Source organism: Dichomitus squalens (genome assembly GCF_000275845.1).
Source record: "Dichomitus squalens LYAD-421 SS1 unplaced genomic scaffold DICSQscaffold_1, whole genome shotgun sequence".
NCBI lineage: Eukaryota > Fungi > Basidiomycota > Agaricomycetes > Polyporales > Polyporaceae > Dichomitus > Dichomitus squalens.
This window is the reverse complement of record NW_006766883.1, coordinates 3,168,363-3,196,051: the sequence shown is the minus strand read 5'-3', so window position 1 is coordinate 3,196,051 and position 27,689 is coordinate 3,168,363. Positions and strand designations below refer to the sequence as shown.

The window sequence follows — 27,689 nt, the reverse complement described above, 5'->3', positions numbered from 1 at the left end:
CCAGCATTCATTTCGTAAAGCCTCGACATATATCCACGGTCGTCAGGCTCAGAAAAAGGAAGCAACTATTATGGTCAAGACATTCAGAGGCATCAGACAGATGAACATGTAACAGATGATAGAATGCGCCAGACAACTCATTGGCGGCGAAATAAAGTCCACCGTCGATGTCTTCCACATGAGCTTCGCGTAATCACTGCGGAGACAGCATCTGCACAACCGCTTGCATACTACTGGGTCAGAGAAGATGCTTCTTTCCCTTGTACCCGGTGGAGGTGGGTTTCCTCGGACTCCTTGCGTCCGGGAGAAGATGCGCGCGAAGCGTCCATTTGGAGGTGTCCAAGGACGAGCTGCAGATCTTCCTGACCCGCACCACGCCTTTCGGCCTAGAAGTCGGTGGGGGCGAGATGAGAACTACTAGATCTCGGTTCATCCTCGACCGTCAGCAAGTCCTCAACCTCATCCTCCTCCTGCGCATAGCCGACATTGGCGGGACTGGTGGATCGACTGTATGATGTGTCCGACATCATTGAGGGGTCTATGAAGTCTGATTCGCTGCCCGAACTTGGCAAATCCCATAGGCCTCTAGCAGATCGTCCTCTCGAAGTCTTGGATGTCCTAGCCCTCGAGGGTTTCTTGCCCCGTCCACCTGTGCCCCTCGGAGCGCTGCTTCGAGAACGCTGGGAAGCTCGATCGCTTCTCGAGCGACTGGCAGCATTGTCGCCTGATACTCCGCCAAGCTTCCTTCACTTGTGGCTTGAGCCCGTAGCCTCCAACTGTGTAGCGCGGCTGTTTGACGACCTGCTCGGCTGTTCGTCCCAGGCGGGGTCAGGACCATTATACTTCCCCTCGTCCAGAGGCCACGCCTTGGACTCTGCCACTTTGCGCAGGACTCTTTCCATCTTCTTGTGGCTCAGGAGTGGCGACCTCGATGCGTCAGGAGGATCCTGCCGAGCATTGTTCCTGGAAGACTGTTTGGAGTGTGGGGAATCCGACAAGCCCGACGCCTCCGACAACTCCGACTCGGTATCGCTTCTGGATTGCACTCCAGTGTCGTCTTCGAGGTCGTCTAGTACAAACACATCCTGGACGGGAAGAATATTGAGACTAGTTTCGGTTGCGAGACGAGGGAGAGAGAGGTGGTAGTAGTGGTTCTTGCAGAGCGCAGCAAGCTTCTCAAGTGGTCGAATGAGAGGATGCTTGTCAGTCAGCTTGACAAATAGCTCCCCGTCCTTGATCTTGTTGTACTTCACAATGCTACCTTTCTCGGGATCATCATCAGAAGCAACGTCGTATACGCTGGCGATATGTCGAAGGAGTTGACGGCGATCTGAAGACAGCGCGTTGGGAATGTACTTGAGGAGGCACCAGTTCAGGACATGGACAAACGATTCAAGGTCGTCAGCGAGGGTGTGTGGTCTGCCGGGAAACTGCTGCAAACAAGCCGACATGAATGGCCACGTTCCCTTAGCAGAAACAATCAAATCAGCCATTTACGTCGCATCTCATAGATGCCAACTTACCGATCGGCCCTCTTGGGTGGCGGGATATTCCAATTCAGCTCGCGTCTTTGCAAGGTCCCAGTCAGCAAGCAGACCAACGCGTTGATGTCCAGATTGATGGATCAAGATGTTGCCAGCACTGACGTCTCTGTGCAGTATGCCGGCCTTGCTCCATGCTAGATAGTGGGCTGAACGACTATCGTCAGCAACGGTGTGCTTGGAAGAAGAAAGAGAAGAGAGAGAAGAGAAAAGATGAACCCCTAAACGCAGTATAAATCACTTGGACCAACTCTAAGGATTGTGTGAAGTCCTCGAGGCGAAGACAGACTTCCCACAACACTAGACGGACATGATTACGAAGTAGATACCGAGTGGCTGGTGTACGAGTCTGTTGCTGTCTCCCTTCGAACTTCACGTCACCACCTCCTAGAAGGGTGGGAATGTACAGTTTGCGCTTCGGGATCTTTTCGCGGAGCTGCAAGTAGATGTCGTACTCGGACTGGGTACGTCCACCCGTGTCCGGCCGCCAACTGTCCTTGATGAACACCACACGGTCGTTCGCCATGTCATACGCCACGAACGCCTTCGTGCCTCGCCCAACGAGCGAGCGACCCATGAAAGCAGGCTTTCCGACGAGGAAGTGCCGTCCAAGGATAGCGTCATGCCGTGATACGGCCTTCTTGCCATCTGAGAACGGAGTGTCGATGGTGATCTTGTATGTGGGCCACCCAGTGGAAGTAGCGTTGACGAGAGCCTGAGATTCAGCCGAGCCGGGGGTGAAGCGGGCGGACAATCCTCTTATCCTCCTCTGCAGAGGAAGGTACGACGGTATGATCATAGCCGCGCTCCATACGTGTGGCTAGAGATAGGCGATAGAAGAATCTGCCAATCACCTCTGGACGTTCGAGGTAGTCGAACTTCGAAGTCATGGTGATGCCCGTGCGGTCATATCGGAGTAGACGCGCTGTATCATCGAGGATGACGATAGCAAAGCAGAACAGCCGGTGCTGCAGATTGAGGACTTCAATACCATAGTCGATGAGCTGACCCCTGTCTGACGGGTGAGGGAGAGGGAGGGGACGAGAAGATGCTTGATTGGACATAGATGCGTCGACAGTAGTCCTGGTCGTCGAGGAAGACGTCTTCTTGACCTCAACCACAACCTCAATGTGTGGCCAAGACACGCAAAACTTATCGCCAGATCCAGCCTGACTATGAGTAGGGCAATCCACCGGGTAGATACCTAGAGGACAGGACGTGTTTGTGCCAGATCTATGCCGGGGTCCTGACGCTGTAGGGTTCGGGAGACGATGGATACGGCGAGCAGTCCAGCCGACGGTGGCAAGGGAGCTATTTAACCCACGAGCCTGAAGCTGTATGTTGGTTAAGACGGTTTGCATTCACTCGAATGACACCTTACTAGTCCAGGGTACATTCCCTCCTCCTTGTTGCGGGAGTCAACCTTCCATGGCGACAAAGTGGTGCCTGCGGGAGGGTCATCTCCTGGAAGGCAATCCAGGAACCACTGGTCTTCAGCTCCTTCGATGTACTCCATCTTTTTGTCAAGCCCACGGCGCCTATAGACAGCTTCGCGACCGCGATAGAAAACACCGGAGGAACGGGAGGACTCCCTTGCGACCACCAGCGTCCGTGCGCGTGATAGAGCAGCTGGACACTAAGGAAGTTGTTGGGCGAACAATTATCCACTGATAAGGATTGGGTCTGTTTGATCATATCAAAAAACCGAAGTAGGATGGAAGAGTGGAGGAGCACGCAGTTTGTATAGTATCCTCAGAGGTCCCTTGCCTCCACTCTTGTCTGAATCTCGAACGAGTTTCGGGACCGGAATCTGCAACGTGACGGTTCTGCGACGTTTGAGTGGATTGGATATGCCATACGCAGAACAAGGAGATTCCTTACTTTGGGAAGTAAAGGTGGACAATATGCCTGGTTTCTGCGAATCACATATTAGAGAAGGCGAGTGACACATACTAGACCGCACCCTAAGACACGATATGCGCCGACTCGGAAACTTCAGGTTCAAGAAGTTGCCACCGTGATGAACCGATAGAGTCACAGCGCTTTTCAAAACACTTGTCGTTTGGGTGCCGACAAATGCGCGCGCCACGCCTGCGTCCGACGCCCACGGATGCCTCCCTTGGGGACCTTCGACCGACCATATTTCCTCGTCCGCTGCACCAATTGACTTGCTTGTTGCAGATCCCTATTCTTTGAGCTTCCCCGCACATGACATATCGAATTCGTAGCAAACTCCATTGCTCCTGTCGCGCCAGACCCAGTTCGTGTCTCCTGCACTCCCTCCAAGGTTCGGACAACACAATGCACGAAGAAGCACGGTTGACTCTTCCGGAAACCATCGGATTCACGAGGGCATGGTACCATGAAGTGGAGGATGCGAGAGGTCTATGATCTTCCGGGAATTTCATTCGGTCAGATTTAGGTAACCGAGCGCCGAAATCGAGTCTTCCAGGCCATTCAACGGGGAGTCGGCATACCGCACACCTTCAGCGACGTCGGCTTGTGGCCGCAGCTCTACCTTCTCCTGCTGATCCGGAGCCATGTACCCCAAGTGGTGAAGGAGACGACAGGGAGAATATACCACGACGGCAGCGCGCGGAACCTCGTCACGCAACAGCTGAACATCGGGATGTACTACATGAGACAAGATTCGTCGATGTTCGCGATTGTGGATGGATAGTAGATGACAGGGCCCAGGACCACGTGTCTATCATGCAATATCCAGGTATCGGAGTCCCCGACAAGGCTCTGTGGTTCCGTCGAAGGTAGCAAGTACGTCCTTTGGCATGATGAAGCAAGCGAAGGGTTCGAGAACCGGACATAGACGCGATAGTTGACGGAGGCCGACGGGATTGACGGTGTCGAGGTTGTGCGGTACGGTTAGGCACGTTACGTTGAGTCCATTCGATTCTAAAAATTCGATAGGAAGCGCGCCACGATGTAATCGTTCAATGTGAGCGACTTCTATACTCCAAGATAGACTTTCCTGAGACTTTGCCTGGCCCGAGTGAGGATGGCGTCCTGACGGATGTTGCTGTGCTGCATTTATCGGACGGTTTGAAAGTCTCTTCGTATCGCCTGGGATGGTGCAGTACTAGTAGTAGATCCCTTTAACCACCCGACTCAGGCGCGCCGCCCGGACATATTCGGTGCTCGATTAACATATGGTCAAATTCCAGTGTTCCAAAGTGACGATGTGGGAAGAATGCATTCGTGGAATTGTCCCAGGAGGGGTTTTGCTCTGGGAGATCCACAAGTAACTGCAAGATCAGTGCGAAGGCAGATATTCTAGCGAAATGATCATATTACACAATTGTATATCGCACTGTATACTGCTGATAGGTTGACACCTAACCCTCCATCATCTCCTCCGGCGGTGCTCCTCCTCCGCCGCCGCCGCCACCCTGCTCCTTGTCCTTGCGAGTCGCCTTCACGACGTCATCGACGCGGAGCAGCACGCGTGCGGCTTCGATAGCAGTTTTGAGCGTTTGGACCTGCAAGGTACCACGAGTCAGCTACTGCATAAGGGAGGAGTATAGCTAGATGTACCTTTACGCTGGCAGACTCATACAGACCGTACTGCTTCATGTCAACGATCTTACCCGTGTCGCCGTTGATGCCCCATGAGTGCTCGCCATTCGCGTGCTTGGCCTACGAATTACCAGTCAGGAGATGCATTCTCCAACACAACAGCAGCGAAACATACCCGGAGCTCCGTCAAGACACGGATCGCGTTCCCCCCGCTGTTCTGCACCAGTGTCCTAGGGATAACCTCCAATGCATCGGCAACAGCCCGAAACGGCCAGCCCTCAACGCCTGTTATAGTCCTCGCCTTCGCGTGCAGCCCGACGCTGATCGCCATCTCCGTCGCACCCCCTCCGGGCGCAAGGGTCGGGTCGAAGAACACATTACGCGCCACAGACATAGCATCAGCGAGATTACGGTCGATCTCGTTGATGATGTCCTTGGACGGCCCACGGAGGAGAATCGTGCACGCCTGTGGCTCCTTGCACTCAGTGAGGAAGGAGAAGTACTCGTCGCCAATCTTCTCGATGTGGAAGAGGCCACACTTGGTGCCGACGTCGGACTCGCGGAGGTCGTCGACGCGGTTGACGATCGTTGCGCCGACGGCGCGGGCGATACGGTTGTTGTCCGTTTTGCGGACGCGGCGGAGAGCGGAGACGTTCGCCTTGTAGAGGAAGTGCTGGGCGTAATCTGCGCGAAGACAAACATCATACGCCTGAGGAAAAGAGAGGGTTTGATACGGAGGGAGCCACATACCTGAGACACCCTTTTCTGTAATGACGAGATCGGGCTTGAACTCGAGGATCTTCTCCACCATCAGCCGCACCTGCTCCTCCTCGTTCTCCAAGAGCTTCGACCAGTCCGCCTCCTTCGAGATCTCGATGTTCGTCTGCGACTCCCCCTTCTTGTACTCGAGCGGGCAATCGAGCAGGATGATCCTCGGGTTCACGATCCGCCTCCGCATCTTCGGGTGCGTGATGTCCTTGTTGAGCATGATCCCGTCCAGCACCTTGCTCTGCTCGATCTCGCCCCCGGGAATCTTCTCGACACGCGCGTAGCGCTTGATGTCGACGGTTTTGAGCGCACCCTCGTCGTGCGCGACGGTGCGGACGGCCTGGAGCGCGAGCTTGCACATGAGGTCGGACCAGCGCATGACGAACTTGGTGCCGATCGAGGTCTTTATGAGCGACAGCATCTGCTCGTCGTCATTGACGTCGATGGGGATTGATATGCGCTTGATGATCTCCAGAGCCTCCTTGAGGGCCTTGTTGTACGCGGAGATGATCACGACCGGGTGGATGTCGCGCTCCAGTTGTGAGAGAGACTGTGCAAGGATCTCTCCCGCTGCATGACAGATGGGAGAGCGAGAGTTGGTGTGTGCATGTGGGAGAAGAAGAGCAAGGGGACGCACCGAGAATGATCACACTCGTTGTTCCGTCTCCGCACTCCTCATCCTGTGTCCTACTCAGCTCGATCATGTTCTTCGCTGCTGGATGCGCAACATCGATTTCACGCAAGATTGCGTTACCGTCGTTTGTGAGACTGGGATATCGATGCCGTTCAGTGAGAGAACATGGCGGAGAACGAAGCCCACAAACAGAATGCCACCCATCGGGTCCAAAATCATCTTCAACATAGCTTTTGGGCCCAGACATGTCCTGATGACATCTGCAACAGTCTTCGCACATCATTGAGCATGATAGAAGCACCATATGGAGCAAAAGGAGGGTTCACCTTCGCCGCCGTAATATTTGAGATCTGAGCCTTTCGGCCGGACTGGCGTTCCGGCGCGGTGTCTTCAGAAGACCATCAGATGGGCCCGACTGGAGTGGTGGATCGAACGTACTCATCACAAACACCGGAGTCTGTCCGCCTGCCTGCATGGTTGTGGTGTAGATAGGGTGAGAGGGAGAACGTAAGTAGCGAAAGGCAAAGACGCGACAAATTCAGACGACGCCTAATGCTGTCTGCATATGGCAATTCAGACGCCCATGACCTCGCCAGGGCGTCACGGTCGTTTATTCGTTCCCCCTCACCAGCTAACCCCCATGCACTCCATTTTTCTTGTGACAGTCTATTCTCTAGCACATATAAAAACTGTAATATGGGTTTTAGGTGGCCTAGTTAACGAGCCGATGCGGAGCAGCCATTCGGTCGAAGCCTCTCGCACATCCTAAACGTTTGCAGGTGCCTGCATTGTCGGAGTGAGCTATATCACTCGCTTCTCCCTTCAACTACGGCGGTTAACAGCGGTCGCCAAATGAATCTTACTGTTGCGCTCGCACTGCTCCTATCAAAAGGAGGCGTACAACTCGGTTCCTTCACTCTTTTCCGGAGGATCTCACCGCGTGGCCTGAACAGCTTCGCGGCTCAGTGGCATAGGAAGAAGATGAGGGCGTAGTGAGTATTAAACTTCTGTGAGTATCCTCATCCGGCGGATACCATCTCCGCGAACAGGTGTCATGGTTTCAGGGTAAGCTTCTAGAGGCATTTCGGCTATACGATGCCTGGGTTGGAGGTTGCGCTTATCCTTAGGGACGCAAGAATGGGTCCCTACTGCTGGGAAGATGTCACTCGTCCGGCTGCAGGCGAAAGCAGGACACCACTGATACCCGGGCCTCAGGGTGCGTTGACCGGTGAACAGCGAGCTCCTGCAAATACCGCCCAACCAAAGGCAAGGAAGCTTTCATCCGAACCAGGACCACGGTGGTGGGCATGAGATATCCGGCACTCTCTATGCCGACTCGTTGTCTCATGATCTCTACGGCGCACGCAGCGAAGCAGCGGGCTCGTCAGCGCCAAACCACACCAATAACCTTCTCAGCGAGACTTGGTCCGGTCTAGCGCGAGCTAATTTCAAGTAAATGAAATCAAAGGACCGATCATCCACCTTCCCTCTGCCTTTGTGCTCTCAGTCTGGCTTCCTATGCTTACGCCCGGAGCGACGGCCGATTATAGCAGGCGGACTGCATCCGCATCGACCACAGGAGGTTGGTTGGCTAAGGACCGGGTACTGATTGACTGTAACTTCATCGGAGTCTTATGCCAGCGGGCGCAACGCAGTTGTGCCACGAAGGGATCGTGCTCGTCCCGCCTACGCGTCGCACATGCGTTCGCCAATGAGCCTGTCGTTTCATGCCAATGCAGTCCGCGCCCTCAGGCCTCAGGCCTCAGTACTCTCAGTAACCACTTCGCGCGCCTCTGGGTTGGACACATGTGTTAGTGCGGCCGGACGTGCGGCTTGTGGTGCCGGTGTGTTCTGTCCAGGTATTTTGCGCCTTCTCCACCGCCTCGTTATGAAAGATTGTCGCTTCGCGTGCCTAGCTCAAGGAAAGACTGTACGCGTGAACCGAGGAAATTATCTATTGCCGTCCGCGGGGCTTGCAACGTTCGGTCATACATCCCAGCACACGACGTGCATTCCGGGATCCGTCTGCGTCGCCGCTCGCGTCTGGATCCACTATGTAGCGCCTGAGACGCTGCCTGCTGTGACGGCATGCGCTCGTATGTACGTGGGTTCTAAGCCTCAGTCCAGACAGGCCGGGGCAGGGAGTGCGGCATCCCGCATGAAGCAGCGAGGTCGTAATGTGAGGTTGTGCGCATGTCTGGTGTCAAATTACCGGCCATCGCAGAAGGTGTTGATGGTTCTGGCGTTTGAGAGCGAAGATACCCGGAGATGTAGATGCGATACCCGCATATGCGCGTGTGCAAGGGCACTACAGAAGTTGGGAGTCTGAAAGGGGGTTGATCTGATACAGAGCTCAGATTGAAGAGTACGCGGCCTGGAGAATTACGAAATCATCGGGATGGAACGAGCGGCCTGAGATCGGGCAGAGAGATCTGGAGGCGGGCCACCAGAAAGGCTATATGATTACCATATAAGGGGATAACGCCTGGCCCTTAGCAGGGTTCTCACAGACGTCAGTTGTCAAATCTATCTGTACGCTTGCCCCTTGCTCCCCCATGGTCCATCTCTCCCTCCGATCCCGAGGCTATGTCCCCCCGCCCCGCGGCTTTCTTCTCGACTTCCACTTGCCCCATTCCCTTCCCCCTCCCCTCCTCTCCACTCGCGCATTGGCGCAGTCGCCATGAGCCATGGCTGACATCGAGGACACCATAGGGGCCATTCTGGTCGGCGCCCTTATTTCTGCCATGTGAGTGCATCAGACTGTCGGCCCGATCGTCGCTCGAACGCAGGCCACCTCCAGATTGTCGGGCACGGTGGCCACCCAGGTCTTTCTCTATCTCAAGCTCTATGGCACCGATGATTACAAGCGAAACACCTTCATTGTGCGTCTCCCGTCTTTCGCTTCGAGAACGCGATCTGACTGGGCCCGCGCGTCTTAGGTCTGCACCCTTTGGTTCGCCACATGATCCCCATGTACTCCAGTCTCCGAGGATTGACCTTGGGAATAGGACCTTGGATTCTTTACACCTTGCTATGGTCTTCGCCTCCTGCTGGATCTACCTCATCCGCAATTTCGGCAACACGACTATCTGTGATTACATCCCATGGTGAATACAGAGAGTACCCCATCGTTCATCTCCCTTTGCTCACTCCCACTCTTCCCATTCAGGACTATTGCTGTGTGTACTGCTGCCTTATCCGACTCTCCTCGGAGTGCTCATATTCTTTTGTATCAAGCTTACCGTAGCTCTCACTGTAAGTTCTGGGCGTCACATGATGCGGCTTGGGATCTAACGTTTCTGTTGCAGGCTATCGTCACGTTGATTTCGCATTGGTACGCATATGTATCTATGCGCGTACCCTGCGACACCCTCACACCCTGCACAGTTTCTTCGCGCACCGCATTTATATGCGTATGTCCAAGTAGTATGTAGGAAGGTTGTTATGTTTCTGACGCTCCCCATGCGCAGTGAGCAAGCAATCATGGACGCTTACCGCTCCGATAGTGAGTCCATTGTCCTGTTCCTCGATCGCGGTCCCATACTAACTCAGGGGACCTGCGTAGATTTTACTCGCCGTCGGCCGATTAGGTGTGTGCAATACCTATCACGACAGCTCATGATATATCCATCTGACTCGCGTCTGGATCGCAGCGGCAGCACTCGGTGAGTCGTGGGATGCGTTTGTGCGCGTGACTACAAACTTTAACCCCGTCGTGGCCGCCCAGTGTCAACATCTGAGATGTATGACTTTCTCAGCGCCTAGCTAACGTCCTGGGCTGATCGATTCGGCTAGGATTAATTTGCGCAGCTACAGCGCATTCGTCAGTCAAGTCGGAGTCAGTCGTGAATTAGCATGTGGACTCGTGATCGTTCCTTTATTGACCGTTTGATCATCTGTCTCTGCAGTGGGTTTTTACGACAGGCCTTTCACTGTCCACCAGCGTGGACGTGCTCATCACGGTAATATTAATCACACTTCTGCAACGCTCTCGCACGGGGTTCTCTACATTGTACGTAAACCCATTTCCGTTCAGGCGATTGATACTTCTCAGTTTCGACGTTTCTGCCACCAGAACGGACCGCCTAATTGACGTCGTCACGGTCTATACGCTAGAGACGGGACTGCTCACCTGGTTCGTCCATTCAATTGCCTTATCTGATTCACCCTGATTCCGGATTGATCGGGCATCCTTTGACAGTATTACGACTGCTGTCTCTTTGATCTGTGTAAGGCTATATACTCTTTCGGTACCGGCGTGCCGAGTTGACTTTGCTACACGAGTAGTGGCTTACGATGCCGCAAAACCTCATCTTTCTCGCCCTGCATTTCTCAATACCCAAACGTGCGTCCCCATCCTTATCACCCTCCCAGAGCATGCCTTCGATGCGCCACATAACCCTATCGATGGCGCCTAAATCAATGCTAATTCGTTCTCCAAATTGGGCTTCCAGTCTACGCTACCTCCACATTAGCGACGTGAGTACCTGTTCGGCTCTTCTGGTCGATGCGCGGATCCCCATTCCACCATCACAGAATGTGAGGGCTTATGCGCCTTGACGTTGACAGGTTGAACGCGCGAAAATCGCTGAGGCGGCGCACATACCCGCCCGATCAACACATCCTCCCCGTCATCTCATCCCTTCCGTCCCTGCCCAAAGCACAGAGCCAGACGCAGCGCGATCTGGGAGAGGCTTCAGTGCGTCCTGTCAATCTCATCTGATGCTGTAGCGTGTGCTCACTAACGACGTCGTTGGAACCGCGTTCGATAGGATTCGCAGCTGAAGGCGACCAATTCGACCAGCCCGGGAAGGACACGGGTACGTCGGACGTCATGGAGAGCCCATTCGCCGCTGGGCCGCGCGCTCACGTCGCTTTGTCCGCCGCAGACGGTGACGCCATTGGATGCTAAGCATGTGACGGGAAAGGACGCCACGCCGACGCACGACATCATCGATGAGTTGGGTTTTGCGGAGCTGGGGATACGTGGTCCGATACCAATACCAGTGACAGTGTCGCTGCCAGTACCGGAACGGACGCGGACGCATGCACGGACATCTTCGTTACCGCTCCCATTAACCTTGTGAGAGTGGCGTTGCGTTGCGAGAGCGGGTTACTGCATGCGCGGGTCTAGTCGTGGGTAGTAGTCTTGCTTGTTAGTGTACATAGTAGTGTACTTTTACGTCTCGTGCGTATGGTGGACATGGACTGAGTCGGGCCGCCTCTAGCCTACAACTTGCCAGGCTTTCTGAGGCACTGGTGCACACATGATCAAGAGGTTGCATTCCACATCCTGTTCAGCAATTTTCTGAGACGTGCAGTTCGTACATCACAACTATCGACAAGCGAGTCTTCCCTCTACAGCAGGATTACGACATCCTGTACACAGATAGATGCTCTCGAGAACAGTTTGGACGAGAAACCACGAACATGACACCAGCGACATATGTTCCTCGTTCGTTTCACCTTCAGCGCAGTGCCATAAATCTCTCTGTTGAAGGAATGAGCTCAGGGTGAGTCGCGGTGGGAATGCGATGGAAACTCACCCTCGAACTTGCTCGCTGCTTCCACGTCGGCTTCTCGGAAATACGCTCGAACGCGTTCACCCTCCCAGGCAGGTATCTCTCGTATCTCCGTCGGCGCGTCGTCGTCGTCCAGCTTGATGATCTTCCACCATGACCAGGGCGCATTGTTTCCGGCATAGTCCTCTTTATAGTCGGGAGATACGTCCTTGGGCTGGGCGAAGGCCACATAGCGCGTATCGAATAGTTGTCTGAACGTTTTCGACATCTTTACCAGAAAGTCCGTCCGCAGCGACTCCAATTCCCTCCCACCATCAGAGGGACGCACCTTGGGCTCTGGTGCGATAAGACTCAACACTCTGGTGTCCCACCACAGGCTGGTGTCCATAGTGTCGCATTGCTCTATCTACGTTGAGATTAGTATCAGCTGAACTACGCAAAGCGGGCACGAAACCGAGAGACTCACCATGAACTGCAGCATGGATGGAAAATCCATCTCCGTGCATTCCAGTTCGATCGACCGGATGTCCGACATGAAGTCCCAAATGCAATCCCAAAGATCACTACGGAGCTTGGGCAGTCTCAAGGTCAGGGCAGCGAGGCTGTCGCAGTATAAGGAATCCAAGACTGGACTGCATCTAGGATCGGTGTGGATGCAGCGCAAGTGACTAGTCGTCCATGGGATGCATTGGTCCTCCCAGAGTCCCGAGATCGTGAGCTTCCGTAGAGAAAAGGGCTCGTCGTCCAGGTGGCTGTCGTCAACGATCTCGCTGTCGATCATGCAAAGCGATCGCAGGTTGGGGAAGAGTTCGGCGATACAAGAGAACGTGATACCGAGCTCCGTCTTACTGATCGTCAGGCTTTGCAGAGTTGTCCAGGGATCAGCATTAGGACAGGCTCTCGAGTCCGAGTTCGAGTCGGCGGAGTCTGGATCGTCAGGGTCCTCATCCTCGAACACCATGTCCTCGAGGATGAGGACCTCGAGGTGAGGGAGGACATGGGATTGCACAAGCTCCCGTAAAGGGAAAATCGTACCACGGAGCTTGTCCCTGTTCGAAAGCTGCAGGATGCGGAGTTTCTGCGGGAGCACATCGAGCAGCACGAATCCATCCGATGCGTTTTCCAGGTGGAGATGAACCAAGTGTTGGAGGTGCATAGTAGGCACCGGCTGAGGGATGTACCTTGTACTTGTCGCGAAGTCATCGAAGATCCCTCGGAAGCGCAAATAGCGGAGATTTTTTGCTTCTCGGATGATGTCCATCAACCTCTTTGTGTTGATTTCTCGCTCCTCTTGTGACTCGAGGTCCCCAGATGGATGCATGGCCCCCAAGTACACGGAGCGCAACCGCAGGATGCGGGCGCGGTCAGTACTATCGGCGTTCGGGGGGACTCCGAAAAGGAACCTGTGGAAGGAGCTCAGGTCGCTAAGCTCCTTGCAGTAGCCTTCCGTGAAAGAGATAACGGCATGGAAGTGCTTCGAGACGAGCGAGAGACTCGATATGTCTGAGGGGGAGAGGTACGACGCGATTTCCAGGAGGACATCGTCTGGGATTGAGCCAGGAGGAACTTGCGGAGACGAATGCATAGAGCGAGGTAGAAGTCCGACTCGCCGCGGCGCCATCATTGGGACAAAAACGATATTGGAATCGCTCTCCTCCATTGGTGCGCTACAGTCGAGCCCGTCAAACGGGCGAAAGTTCAACTTCACGTACGCTAGCGGCCGATCACAGAGGTGGTAAAATCTCAAGGGGACAAGGGCGCTCAAGTAAGGCGTACCGCGCGCGGCGCGCCTCAGGGCCACCTATTCAGGCGAGCACTGCTCCTGTCGCATACTTAGCCTGAAATGTTACAACATCAATGCTAAGCCCTTCCTCGCTTCATGTGTAAGTATGTCAACATATAATCTCCAGGCGGATTAGATCTAAACTTTCCGTCTCTGAACAAATGTTCATCAAGCAACGAATATAATTCAAATGCATGACTGCCACGATCGCTGAGGGCCGTACTTGGTATGGTGCATGGGCGTGAGGTAGGCCGAATGAAGAGGGGAAAGAGAGCATTCATGTCCCATTCGAGGGTTCGGCACGTCACAGACACGCCTCGCCACTATAAGAGCACCAAACATGATCCACCGCAGGACTACAAAACAGCCACGGCGCCCATCGCCACGCTTCCTAGCACCGCGAGAGCCCCGACGACGGCCGACTGCGGCACACGCACGCCCGCGGACCCCCCGTTGTTCTTGCCCGTGCCCGTGCTCGACGCGCTCGACGTCGTGTTGCTCCCGGACGTCGAGCTGGACGCAGAATTCGAAGAGCTGTTCGCGGAATCAGTGCTCGAAGCAGCTGAGCTGGAGGCGGACGAAGAGCTTTGCGCGTCGAGAACGATGGGGGCGGCGGTGCGGAAGGCCTGCCCACCGAACGTTGTTGTGCCACCCACCGTGCCAGTCGCGAGGGTGATGGCGGAGCCGCCGATGGAGGACACCATCACAACCGGGGCGGAATTCGCGTCAGCTGGCGAGGATGTCCGTCAGTGAGAAGCGCGATGCAGGCGGGGCACACAAGCTTACTCGCAATGAAGGCGGTTAGGTGGGTCGCAGTGCCAATGGACTTCTGCGCATCCATGACACCCAACGTCGCTGCGGAGTAGATGACATGTCAGCAGTGAGACGCGAGACTTGACGACCGGCATACCTTGAACACCCTGCAGCGCGGAGGAGCCGATGTAGGACGCAATACCATCCGCGTGGACGTTCACCCAGTCGACTGCGTAACTGAGGGTGACTACGCTGGTTGGGAAGCCAAGCTGCGTCGGAATCGGCAGTGTGACTAGCAACGAGACATTCACACCGTCAGCTTCTACACGCTTGGTATGGAGTTCATGTGGACTGACCGGGCGTCTCTGTCGCAGAGGCAGTTACACTGGCGCTTGAAGATGCACTCCCGGAATTCGAAGGAGAGCTCGAAGCAGCGGGGGCGGCCTGCGCCGAGAGGGAAAGGGCCGAGAGGGCAAGGAGTGCAAAAGCCTTAGCGTACATGGTCAGTTTAAGAAAAGAAAAGTCCTGCGGGCCAGCCTAGAATGCGAATGAAGAAAGAAACGGTGCGATCCTCAAGGTGAATGGGAGGGATGAGCGCATTACGTCCCCACCGAGTAAGCTGTTATAGAGGCTGCGAGTAGTCACGCGTCTATCGTTGGGTACAGCCTGTCGTGTTAGGCTCTCGGGCGTGGACGTCGCCGATGTGCGGATAGACCGCAGAAGCACAGATGGTAGTCACAGGGTGTGAGCACCAGCGGGATAAACGCCATGCACCATGTATGCATGCAGCGTTGAGGCTGGGCCGGCGAGGCCGAGTCCGAGGGGATCAACCGATGAGTCCATGTTGAATAGAGACGGCATGTCCACTCACGACAGAGTGTTGGTAGCGTGGAGCAGGGATTAGCTCTGGCGTTGCTAGATACACCGCATAATCAACTGTCAAAGTTGCGTGAGAACTTTTGTGCACCATAGTCGACGACAGTGCGGGCTCGGGAACACGTCAACCATCAGCTGCGAGTATAAGTATAGACAAAAGGCTGATGCGCGAGCCGGGGAATCGAGTAGTGTTGGACACTGTGAGCTGTGACGATGTAATCTAGGCGCAGCACGAATTGGATGTCACTGTCGATTGCGTCCAGAAGAAAGACCGCCATCTTCGTATTGAGTCGATGGAGGAGGAGATGCGGCCAGATCCCAGCATTCAGCGCGTGAGAAGCCTTGACGTGAACTGCGTCGTCAATGGACAGTGCTCCTAGTTCGTCTGTCTCGCTGTGTCGCTTGACCTTCCGCTCTTGAGTTGGGCGCATGTCTACACGTTATGGTCGACACGTTCATCCAGATGTTTGGAATACCGAGCTAATATCTCAAGCATTGAGGATAGGCCTACATTGCATGGTATTTGCTTGGTCGGTCGGAATTGGGTTGCAGCCAGCAGACACCTTCGTCCCTTGCGTTCCTTAGCCCTGTACTCGCTGGCAAGATCCTCAAGGGCAATGCGCGTTTGGCCTTTAGCCAGGTACTGGACTGACCAAGGCTGTCAGATCTGCTCATGGACGATATGTTCAGCACCTACTGTAGTGCCATCCTGGCCTGGCTGGTGGTACGGCCTACGGCAAGGTATTTTTCCGACACGTACAGCTCGTCAGCATTCATATACCATGCTGTCCCGCAGCATAGCATGCTGCATCGTAGAGAGATCGCGCGCTCTGACATTTTGTTGGAAGTCAAGCACATATGCATCCTAGGCAGTCTGTCACACGACTCAGTATTTAGCAAGTTTGACCGAGCGAAATAACCTCCCCACGTTGTTCGTACTAGTCCCCTTCCTCCGCTCTGGCGCTGTCTGCCTAGCCCTCTTGACTCTATCCCAGCCATCACTCCGAGTCTGCAGAATGTTGCATCTCGCCGCCTTGTAGGGTTCGTAGCCCATGATGACGTCTTCCTATAGATCTGGTACTGGATCAGTTCTGTCGCATTTTCCGAGGACGTACAGTTCAGGCCTCGAGTGTGTGAGAATATCAGAAAGCCTCAAGTTTCCACTAAGCGGAAAGACAGACGCAGGAAACGGGCGTAGAGGTAGCAAGTCAAGGGTTGCCGGTGGTCCATCCGATGATGGCACTGTGACGGCACGCGTTGTGGTCATGTTTTTGGTGTGACACGATGTGACCGTGCGCATCTGCGTACGGCTTCGCGGAGTAGTGCAAGTAGTTCTCGTACTTCGTTATGGCGTCCTCGGAAATTGCACAATGCCTATCTGCCACCCTTTCTACGGATACAAACACGCGTATATCTGCAGAGCTCAAGCTCAGTCAGCTCCTGAACTCGCCAGGCTCGTATCTTCTGACCACAGACGCGATCCACATACACTCATACATCAACGCGTCCTACAGAAGCCGCGTTGGCTTTATCGCAGCTAGTCCTGACCTCAGAGGCTGATTTGTCTCTCAGACAGATGAGTTAAACGCGTCATTGTGGTATCGACCGTCTCTTGATGACTTAGCTGCCCCTAGCACTCTGCTGCTATCATTCTGAGGAAATATGTCACCGAACATTGGTCTCCATACTTCTCCCAGTTCAAGGGCAACGCACCACCACCAGAGGTACGTCATGATTCCTGTTGCTGCGCTGTATGGAGGACTTGAAGGAAGGGAGAGCTAGGAATGTCGCTACTAATGCTTGGCAACACCCGTAGGTTAAGACTCAGATCCGCCAGGCAGTCTTCCAAGGTCTTTCAGACCCTACCCGCAAAATTCGTTCACTATGTGTGAGTACTCTGTCACCTCATCTTTCTCGGGTTTATATCGAATGGTGTGCGTAGGCACGCGTTCTCTCCTCAATAGCAAACTCCGACTGGCCTGATGAATACCCCGAACTCCTCAACTCTCTGATCGGCCTCCTCTCCTCCCTCTCACCTGACTCCGTACACGGTGCTATGCAAGTCTTCACCGAGTTCATCAAGTCCGACCTCACTGAGGATCAGATCCTTCCCGTACTACGCCAACTCCTCCCCGTCCTCCTCAATATCCTCGGTGCCCCTGAGGTACGTGATTGCATCCAGTATCTCTACGCGCACTACTTAGATCGGCTGCTCTCAGCAACACTCATCCTTGACACGTTCCCGAACACTATCTGTCTTCCGCCAATGCGTCGAGTCGCTATACATGGTGAAGGACCAATACCCCGAGGCGGTCAAGGAGGCGACCAGCTCTGTGCTCCCGGTCTGGCTTGACGCGTTCAAGACTCTGTTGCGTGTCGACCCCCTTCAGGACGTTGAAAATACACCTAATTGGGACGGCCTCGCCATCCGCATCCAGGTCTTCAAGGTGTGCGCTGTACTTCGCTGCGTTACTCTCCTCTCGTCCTTCTAAACCGTGTGCCCGCGCTGCATCCCAGACCCTTGACACGATCCAGACCTCTTTCCCCCGCGCACTCGCCCCGCATCTCCAAGACCTCCTTAGCGCCGCGCTCCTCCACCTCTCCGTTCTTTACCCTACGTTCCACCACTACTACCTTCAACAGGCCGCCGCCGTTCCGCGCTCAAGCGAGGACGAGACCATCGAGCTTATCCACCTCATCTGCCCGATGCTGGACTTCGTTGCGAGCGTCGCACGTTCCGGGCGGGCCAAGGACTGGTTCGAGGGCGATAACTTGTCGAATCTTGTCACGCTGGTCTTTACGTGGACGCAGATGACGCACGACGACGTGAGTTGCACTACGCTGCCCACACTGCAATACGTTTGACCATATCACTGTGTGCAGGAAGAGGAGTGGGCGAATAACGCGAACGCGTTCGTCGCGCAGGAGTCCGACGACACCTTGTCGTACAGCGTTCGCATGGCCGGCTTCGATTTACTTGGGGTGAGTCTGCAGGTCGCCGTCGTGGTATCTATCTTACGAATGTACGCCTTCATCATCGCAGGTTCTGATTGACCGGAACGCCGTCGCCACAGTCAAGACCTTCGAAGCAACCATCGCCCGTGTCGTTGCCGAGACTCAACAACACCGCGAGTCCGGCAGCCAAGACTGGTACTGCTCCCTTCTCATTATTCACGGAATGCACCGGATGCTGACGAGTTGTTCAGGTGGCGACCACTGGAAGCTGCCCTTGCGGCTGTCGGCTCGCAGCACGAAGACGTGCTCGACGCGATCGACGACGAGATCGACTCTGGACGCGGCAAGCCGATCGATATCGGCTCGCTCTTGACGAACGTCGTCCCCAACTTCCTCATTCTCTCGCGTACGTGTGACTCCAACCACCACATCGTTGAGTTGCTTACAAGCTATTGTATCAGAGTTCCCGTTCCTGCAGGGCCGCGCCTTCGTGTTTGCCAGCCAGTACGCGAAGCTCCTGCCTGGACAGCTCGCGGGCCAGTACCTCGATGCTGCTATACAGGTCCTTGAGGCGCCGGAAGCAAGTGTCCCTGTGAAGGTGTCCGCGGTGAAAGCCATTCACAAGTACGTTCGCGTGAGTCCGTTCTTGTACGCTAGGAAACTGACATCTCGCCTCTGCCGCTTGTCATTGCCACAAATTCCGACCTCGGAATAATTGTGAACGCGATCGCGTAGCTTCTGTCAGAATGTCGACGACGCGATCTCCGTGCCCCTCGCGCCGCGGATCGCCAAAGACATTGGACCTTTCCTGCCCGTAACATCCGAGGACACACTCACGCTGGTGCTCGAGACGCTTGCTGCAGTCGTCGAGATCGACGAAGGCAAATGGATCACGGAGGACCTCGCGCGCGCTCTCGTCTCCGCGTGCCTGGACGTCTGGATGAAGAACAACAAGGGTGCGCCGTCCTTCCCGCTCTCCCTGTATGCATCAGCTAGTGCTGACGGGGGCGATATGTTGCGCTAGACCCGATCTTCATCTCGATCCTCGGGAACGTCTTCCAATCGCTCGCGAGTTCCCCAGCGTACCAGGCCGTCGTGCATCAGGCGCTCCCTGCGCTTACAACCGCCCTGATGAGTGCCACTGAAGTCGACTCGTACGTCGCGAGCGCGGCGTTCGAGCTCGTTGGCGCGCTTGTTGAGGGTGCGCCTGCGAGTGGGCTGGGCGATGGGTTCTTCGCGATACTTGCCCCTGCGTTGTATGCGACCCTGCGTGCGACTGAGGACAGAGAGGCGATTCAGGTAGGCTGCGCATCTCGCACATACGTTACCCTGCCTGAATATTGATGAGTTGTACCTCAGAACGGCATCGCGACACTCACGCTCATCATCCGCAAAGACATCAACCAGCTCATCCACTGGACTGACCCCACGACGGGCCAGTCCGGGCTCGACGGCGTTCTGCAGGTGATTGCGAAGCAGCTGCAGAGTGAGGACGAATCTGGCGGGCTCGTCATCGGGGATCTCATCATTCACCTGTTGAGGCGCGCGGGCGAGGCGGTCCTGCCTGTGCTCCCGCAGCTGCTCGAGGCGATGGTTAGGAGGATGCGTACGGCGAAGACGGCGACGTTCTTGCAGGTATGCATTTTCAGCTCAGACCTTTGATTCCCAGCTGACACCGGGGGACTTGCACAGAGCTTGATCATCCCCTTCGCATTCTTGATCCACAATCAGCGTGACACAGTCCTCAACCTCCTCGAAAGCCAGCAAATCGACGGCACAGCCGCACTGGACATCCTCGTTCGCACGTGGTGTGAGAACGCGGAGACATTCCAAGGCTTCTGGCCGCCTCGAATCTCCACCCTCGCGCTCTGTTCGTTATACGTTAGCGAACGCCCCAGCTTGCAGAATCTCGTTGTAAAGGGTGATATTGTGGTGAAGCCGGAGACGAAGAACGGTGAGTGGTCGCTCCCTTGCATGACAGTGTGAAACAGGTTTTCTGAAGCGAAATCGGAATTATCTGTGGGTTTGGCACTTAGTGATCATGACGCGCTCGAGAACTAAGCAAAGTACGGATCATGCTCGCACACTCTACTACTTCTCTTCCGCATCGGACTCGTTGACATTTGCTGACATTTGTCCCTTGCAGTCCCCACGGAGTTCACGTCCGTACCATTCCCTGTCAAGGCGCTCAAGCTCCTCTTGCACGACCTGCAGTCCGGTGGTGAAGCGGCGTCCATGGGCTTCTCGGCAAAGGACGTCTCAGAAGTAGCTTCGGACGACGGGGTGCGTCCACATTCCCTCCCTTCTTTGCACTTCCAACCACATGTCGCTTCCTCCTAAGTCCTCCTTTCCTCTCCGTTCCCTCCGCGCTTCTCGCCCTCCCCTTTCTCCATATTGTACCACGCACCATGCTCCGCCCCTTCCGACGATCTAACCGCACTTCGCGTCCGTCCCTTCACGGATCATCTGCATGCCGCCTTCATACCTTCACTCTTCGTTTGATAAATGACCTTGCGCGATAGTCGGGAACTGACGCATGCATGGTGTGATTTCCGATGCACAGGCCGAGGACTGGACCGAGGAGGAGGCGCTCCACCAGGGCTTCAAGGCGGACGAGTTTGCGTTCCTGTCGGACATGCTAGGCCCCCGCGGGGTGGCGTTCGACAACGACGACGCGCTCGAGGGTAATGACGATGAGGATCTGAAGAACGACCCGGTCTCGACGATGGACTTGCAGGTGCGCTGACTCTATTGACCTTTCGATGCCGCATCGCAGCGCTGATATAGCTTCGGGACAGGCACACCTGCTAGGCTTCTTCAAGGAGTGCGCGGCGAGGAATACGGGCAACTTCTCCGCTGTGGTACAACAGCTCACCCCGGAGGAGATTCAGGTGGTGCAAAAGGCGGTCAGCCAGTAGTCATCGATAGACACGGTCGATGTTGGAAAATGTTTGGTAGCCATCCGTGTTGGAAAGATATTACGACGTCACGATCATGTAGAGTTCCTTAGATATGCAAATGAGGGATCCATTGGAGACATTATGTGCAGTCCTGTGTGATATAAAGTATGTACTGTTGCTTGAGACGATGCTCTATAGTACAGACTTCCTGCGATAGGCCAAAACTTAACAAGTATCCAACGTGGCAGGGGCCCAGCCCAACACTCCCAACGCAATACTCAAAGTCCCTCCTTGCCCATATCCCACTCCCTCACCGCCCCGCGCTTCTTATACTTGATATCCAGCGCGCTCACCTCCCCTGCCTTCTTCTCACTCGCCTTATCCTTCTCTTTACTGATCCCCCAGCGCTCCATCGCCTTCTTGTCCTCCCTGTCCTGCCGCCGCAGGCGTATGATCTCGAGCATCGCGTCCCACCCCGCAAACTCGGCGTCACTGATGAGGCCTGTGGCAGGGATCGTCGGCATCGTGAGGGGGGCAACGTCCAGGCGCGGGTCGTATGCCTCATCGAAATACTTGTCCATCTTGGACGGGAGATTGGACGCTGGGGGTGGGATGGGCGGACCGACGGAAGGCGAACGGGAACGCGAGCGTGAGCGCGAGGGAGAGAGGGAGGAGTGGAGGGTGCGAGAGGACGAAGAGCCGGGCTTGGAGGGTGTGGCGCGGCGCGAGGATCTGCACTTAGGGCGCTCGTGCTCGTGGTCCTGGGCACGGCGAGGGGACGGCGATGGGCTCTGATGCGAAGGGGAGCGCGACTGAGACGCACAGCGCGACTTCTTACGAGAAGATCTATAGCTTCCCTCGCGCTCATGGTCGTATTCGGGCGAAGGCGATCGACTGGGTGGACGCCGAGAAGACCTCCGGGTGCGGTCAAGCGAAGGAGTGCGACCTCGGTCTGAAGGAGGCGTCGGCGTAGGTTCCGTGGCTTTGGCCTTGCCTTCCGCCCTGAGTCGCGCACGGAGCTCGTCTTCGCGTGAGACGAGAGTCTTCTCGCTGTCTTGGGTATCCTGAGTCACAGACGCCTGGCGGTCGGCATAGTCGGAAGAGTCACCATCCTTCTGAGAATGCGAAGGAGATGGGGAAGATGTCCGTGAAGCTCTAGCCGCGCGGTGCCGTGGGTGGTCATCATCGGGCGATGCTGAGTATCGCGAATGCGCTGGAGATCTGCTAGCATGCCGGCGACGATGTCGAGGTTCCGTGCTGCGCTCCCGCCGCCTTCGCTTGTGCCTGTCTTCATCGTCTGCCTCGCGATCCGGAGGGCGACTTCGTTTTCTCTCCCGATGGCGGCGCCTGTACTCACGATCCTCATCGTCTTCTTCTCGGCGGGGATATCGATGAGAACTCCTGGACCGAGACCGCCTCGACTTGTGAGGCCGCCTGCTCTTCCGCTCCCTCTCCTGGCCTTCCTCTAGCGAGCGCGAGCGCGAACGGTGCCTGTACCGGCGATCTCTCCTGTCCGACCGCCGCTCCCTATCTTCACCACGGTCATCATCTTTCTCCCAGCTTCTCTCTCTCCTCTTCCTGTCACTCCGCCGCTCCCGGGCCCAATTGTCCGCCCAGTCCGACCTGCCGTCTCCCCTCCGCCGCCTGAGCCTCTCCGCTTCTGCAGCCTCTTCTGCTCTCGCTCTCCGTTCCCTCCGCTCCTGCTCCTCCCTCTCCAATCTCACTTCCTGCGCAGCTTGAGCCTGAGCGCGGAGGATGCTCTTATTGTGGTCATCTGTGCTCCGGATGATGGAGGACAAGAAGCGTTTGTTCGCCTTGGGCGCATTGCTGTCGATACTGTATCGCAATGTCAGCATCGTGAACTCTAAGCAACTAAAGCGGTACTGCACGCACTTCCGGGCGAGGTAGGCGCGAATCCCATCCTTCCCGTATCTTTCGGCCTTCTGCTTGGCCTCCTTGAGGATGAGCTCGGCAACGTGTCGGTCGAGGTCGTCGTCTTGGACAGTCGGCGCGAGAGAGGATCCCATCTGCGCCCGTACGAGGTTAGAGACGACCGAGGAGAGCGTCGACTTGGACATTGATCATGGAACAGTGGCAAGCTGTAGGATTCAGGCTCGCTCTCCGGCCTGGAGACAACAGCCACCGAAAGAGACGCTTACCACCCACAGTATTTGACTGTGTTTGGATTGTGGCGGCCGGTAAGTACCCTGGCACCGAGTGACGTCGTTCCTGAATGATTATCCCACCATAAGCAGGCCACTCCCGTCTGATGAAGCACGGGAGGGCCAGAAACAAATCAGTAGTGGACCCGCTATCAATCTTTCATCTCTTCGCCCATGTCTTACGCTCCTGAAATCAAGATCCAGCACCGAATCGCCCTACGGGGGGACACGATCCTGACCAGTCCTCGATGGAACAAGGGCACCGCGTTCACAATCGAGGAACGCAAGGCATTCGGACTCACAGGACGCCTGCCATTCAGGGTGAACACGCTCGAGGAGCAATGTGACAGAGCCTACCAACAGTACTTGTCTCGTGAGGCGCCGCTGCGGAAGAATACGTTCCTGCAGAGCTTGAAGGAGCAGAATTGGGTGCTGTATTACGCGCTGCTCTCGCGACATTTGCAGGAGATGACGCCGATCATCTATACGCCGACTGAGGTATGCCCCCACAGCTCTCGTGCTACTACGTCGTGTATTCAAGTATTCTACGTCGCTCTAGGCAGAGGCAATATCAAACTACTCTCACCTGTTCCGTAGGAGCGAAGGTGTTTTCCTCACATACCCTCTTCGCGAATCCTTGGAAGAAGACTTCCTAGCCGAGACGAAGGGCCGTCAGATTGACTTGATTGTTGTCTCGGATGCAGAGCAGATATTGGGCATCGGTGATCAAGGTGTAGGGGTGAGCAGATGAGACGCATCTGACACCACGAGATCGCGCTGAAACGAGCCTTGGGACAGGGTATCGGAGTATGTACCCCGAGAGCCAGTTATTGAATGGATCGCTCACACGGCACAGATCGCCACGGCGAAAAGCGCTATATACACGTGAGCGAATGCCATACACATGTTGGGGCACCAGTAAATGGAGCTTGTGCAGTCTCGTTGGAGGAGTAGATCCAGCGAAGGCCCTTGCCGTCACCCTTGACGTAGGGACGAATAACAAGGATCTCTTAGAGGACAGGCTATATGTAGTGCGTATCATGCATGTTGAGGCTATGCTGCTCGGCTAAAATCTCACGACAGGGCTGGCCTCATGAGCGGATTCGTGGCCAGGAATATGATAACTTCATCGACAGGTCTGTAACTTCTCCATATGCGGGTTTCAGACCTATCAGCATTGTAACAATATACCCATCTCATCGACCATCGACAGATTCGTGCAACTCGTCCGAAAACACCACCCACACTGCCTGCTTCATTTCGAAGATTTCGGGGTGACAAACGCGAAGCGGCTACTTGACAAATACCGCGACACGCATGCGGTGTTCAACGACGACGTGTGCGCATCATCCCACTCCATGCATACCCGGGACTTCCCATCCTAGCTCACCTTGCTAACGCCTCCCCCTGGTGGCAGACAAGGAACCGGTGCAGTCACGCTTTCGTGCATCATGTCCGCCGTGGGTGTGACGAAGTCCAGGCTCGCCGACCAGCGTTATGTCATCTACGGCGCGGGCTCTGCAGGACTCGGCATCGCGCGCCAGCTCCGAGACGGCATCGTGGACATCGACGGCGTGGACAAAGACACCGCAAACAAGCAGTTCTACCTCCTCGACAAGCACGGGCTCCTCAAAGAGTCCCTCGGTCCCGAGAACATCCGCGACGGCCTCCGCGAATTCGTTCGCCCTGACGCCGAGTGGGCCGACGTCCCCATCTCCAACCCGAACGGGGAAGTCGGTCTGCTCGAGGTCGTGAAGAGGGTCAAGCCCACGGTGCTCATCGGGTGCTCGACGCAGGGCGGGGCGTTCACCGAAGACATCGTGCGCGAGATGGCGAAGGGGACCGAGCGGCCGATCATCCTTCCGTTGTCGAACCCGAGCAGGCTGCACGAGGTCGCACCACAGGACGCGAACGATTGGACGGACGGGAAGGCGCTCCTCGCCACGGGAAGCCCGTTCCCGCCCTGCAGGCAGCCGAACGGCAAGGACTACGTGTGCGTCGATTCGTTTGCCCTGTTGGTTCCCCTTCCCTTGTTCTCCGGATTCCTCTAAGTGAAGCACGGGGTGGAGATCCTGGTCGCGTAAGGCGTCTTGCTTCTACCGCGCGTTCCCGAGCACAAATTTTGGGGCTCGGGAGCGCGCGGCAGTTCGACATCAAGACCTCGAGGCTGCGGCTGTGGCTGCGGCAGGGAAGAGGAAGTGAGGGGTCAGAATGCAGAAGGAACTCACCGCGATGCTCTCTTCCTCTGATACAGTGTCGCAGAATGCAACAGTGAGTGGCCCCGATCCGGACCTTGAGCCTGCTTCGTGATCGAGGACGCTTACTGACGGTCCTCTCCCGCACAATCGACGCACGAATCGCCCCACCAAACCTCGCTCATACACGCCCACGCAAAACCTGAACATGGCATGGTGATGGAACATTCCCGCTGCGCACACGCGCACACGCCGACGCTTCTCGTTAATGAAATCCCATCCCTCCGTCCCCGCTCACGCGCCGCCCGCGGCAGACGCGCTCATCTACCCAGGGCTCGGGCTCGGAGCGATACTCTCCAAGGCGCGCACGCTGACGGACAGTATGATCATCGCGGGCGCGCGCCGGCTCGCATCGCTCTCGCCCGCGCTCAAGGACCCGGACGATGCGCTCCTGCCCAATTTCGAGGATGCCCCGAGCGTGAACTACGAGGTCGCGATTGCAGTTGTCGAGCAGGCGATCGCGGAGGGGAACGCGGGCGTCGAGTGGGGCAAGGATGAGGTGAGGGACAGGGTCGCGGAGGCGCGCTGGAAGCCGGTGTACGGCGAGTACGTCTATGATCCGGAAGGAGAGACGTGATTCGGGAGTCGATGGCAGCGGTAAGCGGGACGGGACGGGACGTGGTGTGGGGAAGAGGAAGTGTGAGGAGAGGCTGAGGTATGGATATTAAATTTCGATCTATCAGGGGACGGCGTGATTTACTGGAGGTGGGGTCATTGGGGGCCTGTGTGCGAGCCATGGGGACTACAAGGGCTCTGGAAGACAAGGCCGGCGTCCAAGTGAGCATCGTTCCATGCCATCTGTCTAATGTGGTTCCCTGTGCTCAGCCTTCAAGCTCATTTCGTCTGCCATTTCCGCAGCGTCCAGAACAACAGGCGTGGGGGCCACTGTGCGGAGAGAGCATCTTGCGGGGAATGCACGTATATACAAGACAACTTGCTTTCTCATAACGGACACATTATGCCAAGGGTCTGCTCACAAGTTACGTGTTTCCAGCGGCTCCGTCGTGCACGGGAAAGGGTTCAACGTTTGTGAGAAGCCTGAGGAAGTGCTCCGCGCGCGATGGTCGACGTGTCGAGCGCCCCGTATGGTATGGATTCACGCTCTTCTGCGCGCGGCACCGCGTGCCGCCGTGGCGCAAGTATGTAGGTCGTCCGATAGACAGAACAACAATGATCTCCTCGAAATGCCGAGGGCCTTACCCTATTACAGTTGAATATCTAATAATGAATAGACTCCGTTGCGCCATTTCCCTATACACTATGAGATATTATGCATGACTGGATTGTCACATACATGTGACAGCAGTGACTATTTGTGACACTCGTGACATTACGGTGTAGCGTGACCGCGTGATGACAAACAGCTATTTCGTCCAAAACCTTTCCAGACTAGCCTGCTGCTTAGCTGCCTCCTTCTCCACCACTATAGGAGGATGAGTGGGCTCCGTGCATGTGCATAGGGCTTCAGGGGGAGTGTCCGGGTGTTATGCTTCAGACTTGGGCATGGAGGACACAGGAGAAATTGGATCTGCAATAATCCCTCGACCAGGCACAAACTGGGGCATAACCTGGGGGCTTCACCTCTAAAAGGATCCACACAGACCTCGTATAGCACCTCACGGTGGGTCTGAGCTCGCGAATTATACCAAAAAAGGAAAATCCAGTAGTACATATGCCCAATTACTCTATTCATTATTAGGTATGACATTTCATGCATAATTCCCCGCATACCATGTCGGGTGCGGCCTCGGGCTATTCACTATGAGATGATATTGATTATCAGAGTATTCATTATAAGATAATCAACTGTAGCAGATTACAGCCCCACCAACCCCTCTTCTAGGACGCCACAGAGCACTTCCATGGGACTGCGCAGGTGAGCTCGCGGAGTGAACTATTTACGCTCACACGCTCACACTGGGAAGCTGTTAGGACGCCGACTTGACCGCGTAAACGCGCACGCATCTGGCGTGTGGCCCATGATAGTGGCAGCTGCCCTAGTCCAATGC

General features: G+C 55.7%; 8 protein-coding genes across 8 annotated transcripts; 3 read left to right on the top strand and 5 right to left on the bottom strand.

Annotated features, from left to right (window-relative positions):
* Nucleotides 1–1,117: 1,117 nt before the first annotated feature.
* On the bottom strand, nucleotides 1,118–2,797 carry DICSQDRAFT_77164 (uncharacterized protein; the record flags this gene model as incomplete). Its single annotated transcript, XM_007360758.1, has 3 exons — nucleotides 1,761–2,797; nucleotides 1,524–1,690; nucleotides 1,118–1,466 (listed from the first exon to the last, which is right to left on the bottom strand). Coding segments are annotated over exons 1-3 (1,095 nt in total), but the record flags the coding sequence as incomplete, so codon positions are not given.
* Nucleotides 2,798–4,732: 1,935 nt separating this feature from the next.
* DICSQDRAFT_158848 (T-complex protein 1) lies at nucleotides 4,733–6,970 on the bottom strand. The gene is made up of 8 exons (XM_007360757.1): nucleotides 6,913–6,970; nucleotides 6,801–6,862; nucleotides 6,665–6,744; nucleotides 6,478–6,608; nucleotides 5,823–6,410; nucleotides 5,248–5,756; nucleotides 5,091–5,192; nucleotides 4,733–5,035 (listed from the first exon to the last, which is right to left on the bottom strand). Exons 1-8 carry the CDS (start codon nucleotides 6,947–6,949, stop codon nucleotides 4,892–4,894), a joined length of 1,653 nt encoding a protein of 550 aa, XP_007360819.1. The 5' UTR covers nucleotides 6,950–6,970; the 3' UTR covers nucleotides 4,733–4,891.
* A 2,142-nt stretch (nucleotides 6,971–9,112) lies between these two features.
* Nucleotides 9,113–11,717, top strand: DICSQDRAFT_131775 (uncharacterized protein). Its single transcript, XM_007360756.1, has 20 exons — nucleotides 9,113–9,220; nucleotides 9,275–9,356; nucleotides 9,414–9,427; nucleotides 9,483–9,581; nucleotides 9,644–9,653; nucleotides 9,712–9,729; nucleotides 9,783–9,808; nucleotides 9,862–9,887; nucleotides 9,945–9,979; nucleotides 10,040–10,064; nucleotides 10,128–10,139; nucleotides 10,202–10,217; nucleotides 10,270–10,312; nucleotides 10,383–10,486; nucleotides 10,550–10,609; nucleotides 10,676–10,703; nucleotides 10,762–10,819; nucleotides 10,929–10,953; nucleotides 11,044–11,173; nucleotides 11,247–11,717. Exons 1-20 carry the CDS (start codon nucleotides 9,162–9,164, stop codon nucleotides 11,559–11,561), a joined length of 1,185 nt encoding a protein of 394 aa, XP_007360818.1. The 5' UTR covers nucleotides 9,113–9,161; the 3' UTR covers nucleotides 11,562–11,717.
* Nucleotides 11,718–11,921: 204 nt separating this feature from the next.
* On the bottom strand, nucleotides 11,922–13,709 carry DICSQDRAFT_131772 (uncharacterized protein). The gene is made up of 3 exons (XM_007360755.1): nucleotides 12,463–13,709; nucleotides 12,021–12,402; nucleotides 11,922–11,965 (listed from the first exon to the last, which is right to left on the bottom strand). The coding sequence occupies exons 1-3, from the start codon at nucleotides 13,654–13,656 to the stop codon at nucleotides 11,943–11,945; spliced, it is 1,599 nt and encodes a 532-aa protein (XP_007360817.1). The 5' UTR covers nucleotides 13,657–13,709; the 3' UTR covers nucleotides 11,922–11,942.
* Nucleotides 13,710–13,955: 246 nt separating this feature from the next.
* Nucleotides 13,956–15,220, bottom strand: DICSQDRAFT_177052 (uncharacterized protein). Its single transcript, XM_007360754.1, has 4 exons — nucleotides 14,889–15,220; nucleotides 14,690–14,824; nucleotides 14,566–14,634; nucleotides 13,956–14,509 (listed from the first exon to the last, which is right to left on the bottom strand). The coding sequence occupies exons 1-4, from the start codon at nucleotides 15,031–15,033 to the stop codon at nucleotides 14,136–14,138; spliced, it is 723 nt and encodes a 240-aa protein (XP_007360816.1). The 5' UTR covers nucleotides 15,034–15,220; the 3' UTR covers nucleotides 13,956–14,135.
* Nucleotides 15,221–15,709: 489 nt separating this feature from the next.
* On the bottom strand, nucleotides 15,710–16,500 carry DICSQDRAFT_131770 (uncharacterized protein). Its single transcript, XM_007360753.1, has 3 exons — nucleotides 16,337–16,500; nucleotides 16,106–16,282; nucleotides 15,710–16,056 (listed from the first exon to the last, which is right to left on the bottom strand). The coding sequence occupies exons 2-3, from the start codon at nucleotides 16,243–16,245 to the stop codon at nucleotides 16,041–16,043; spliced, it is 156 nt and encodes a 51-aa protein (XP_007360815.1). The 5' UTR covers nucleotides 16,246–16,282; nucleotides 16,337–16,500; the 3' UTR covers nucleotides 15,710–16,040.
* A 255-nt stretch (nucleotides 16,501–16,755) lies between these two features.
* On the top strand, nucleotides 16,756–23,099 carry DICSQDRAFT_151692 (ARM repeat-containing protein; the record flags this gene model as incomplete). The annotated part of the gene is made up of 19 exons (XM_007360752.1): nucleotides 16,756–16,861; nucleotides 16,923–16,984; nucleotides 17,046–17,132; nucleotides 17,225–17,296; nucleotides 17,351–17,572; nucleotides 17,628–17,855; nucleotides 17,926–18,201; nucleotides 18,292–18,390; nucleotides 18,452–18,558; nucleotides 18,615–18,769; nucleotides 18,825–18,987; nucleotides 19,099–19,319; nucleotides 19,388–19,662; nucleotides 19,723–19,998; nucleotides 20,056–20,317; nucleotides 20,400–20,429; nucleotides 20,510–20,646; nucleotides 20,927–21,100; nucleotides 21,162–23,099. 19 exons carry the CDS (start codon nucleotides 16,756–16,758, stop codon nucleotides 21,279–21,281), a joined length of 3,072 nt encoding a protein of 1,023 aa, XP_007360814.1. The 3' UTR covers nucleotides 21,282–23,099.
* Nucleotides 23,100–23,599: 500 nt separating this feature from the next.
* Nucleotides 23,600–26,257, top strand: DICSQDRAFT_123782 (uncharacterized protein; the record flags this gene model as incomplete). Its single annotated transcript, XM_007360751.1, has 9 exons — nucleotides 23,600–23,923; nucleotides 23,985–24,164; nucleotides 24,282–24,310; nucleotides 24,363–24,456; nucleotides 24,509–24,561; nucleotides 24,639–24,764; nucleotides 24,843–25,418; nucleotides 25,680–25,696; nucleotides 25,935–26,257. 9 exons carry the CDS (start codon nucleotides 23,600–23,602, stop codon nucleotides 26,255–26,257), a joined length of 1,722 nt encoding a protein of 573 aa, XP_007360813.1.
* Between the last annotated feature and the right edge of the window lie 1,432 nt (nucleotides 26,258–27,689).

Coding starts and splice junctions, on each gene's coding strand:
- DICSQDRAFT_158848 (XM_007360757.1), bottom strand. CDS start 6,949: ATGCAGGCAGGCGGACAGACTCCGGTGTTTGTGATGA. Junction 6,863..6,912: donor GACTCCGGTGTTTGTGATGA/GTACGTTCGATC, acceptor GGTCTTCTGAAG/ACACCGCGCCGGAACGCCAG. Junction 5,757..5,822: donor TACAGAAAAGGGTGTCTCAG/GTATGTGGCTCC, acceptor GTCTTCGCGCAG/ATTACGCCCAGCACTTCCTC.
- DICSQDRAFT_131775 (XM_007360756.1), top strand. CDS start 9,162: ATGGCTGACATCGAGGACACCATAGGGGCCATTCTGGTCGGCGCCCTT. Junction 10,487..10,549: donor CGCACGGGGTTCTCTACATT/GTACGTAAACCC, acceptor TTCTGCCACCAG/AACGGACCGCCTAATTGACG. Junction 10,954..11,043: donor GCTACCTCCACATTAGCGAC/GTGAGTACCTGT, acceptor TGACGTTGACAG/GTTGAACGCGCGAAAATCGC.
- DICSQDRAFT_131772 (XM_007360755.1), bottom strand. CDS start 13,656: ATGGAGGAGAGCGATTCCAATATCGTTTTTGTCCCAATGATGGCGCCG. Junction 12,403..12,462: donor CATCCATGCTGCAGTTCATG/GTGAGTCTCTCG, acceptor ATCTCAACGTAG/ATAGAGCAATGCGACACTAT. Junction 11,966..12,020: donor AGCAGCGAGCAAGTTCGAGG/GTGAGTTTCCAT, acceptor TTCCTTCAACAG/AGAGATTTATGGCACTGCGC.
- DICSQDRAFT_177052 (XM_007360754.1), bottom strand. CDS start 15,033: ATGTACGCTAAGGCTTTTGCACTCCTTGCCCTCTCGGCCCTTTCCCTC. Junction 14,635..14,689: donor CGCGCTGCAGGGTGTTCAAG/GTATGCCGGTCG, acceptor TCTACTCCGCAG/CGACGTTGGGTGTCATGGAT. Junction 14,510..14,565: donor CCTAACCGCCTTCATTGCGA/GTAAGCTTGTGT, acceptor CATCCTCGCCAG/CTGACGCGAATTCCGCCCCG.
- DICSQDRAFT_131770 (XM_007360753.1), bottom strand. CDS start 16,245: ATGTCAGAGCGCGCGATCTCTCTACGATGCAGCATGCTATGCTGCGGG.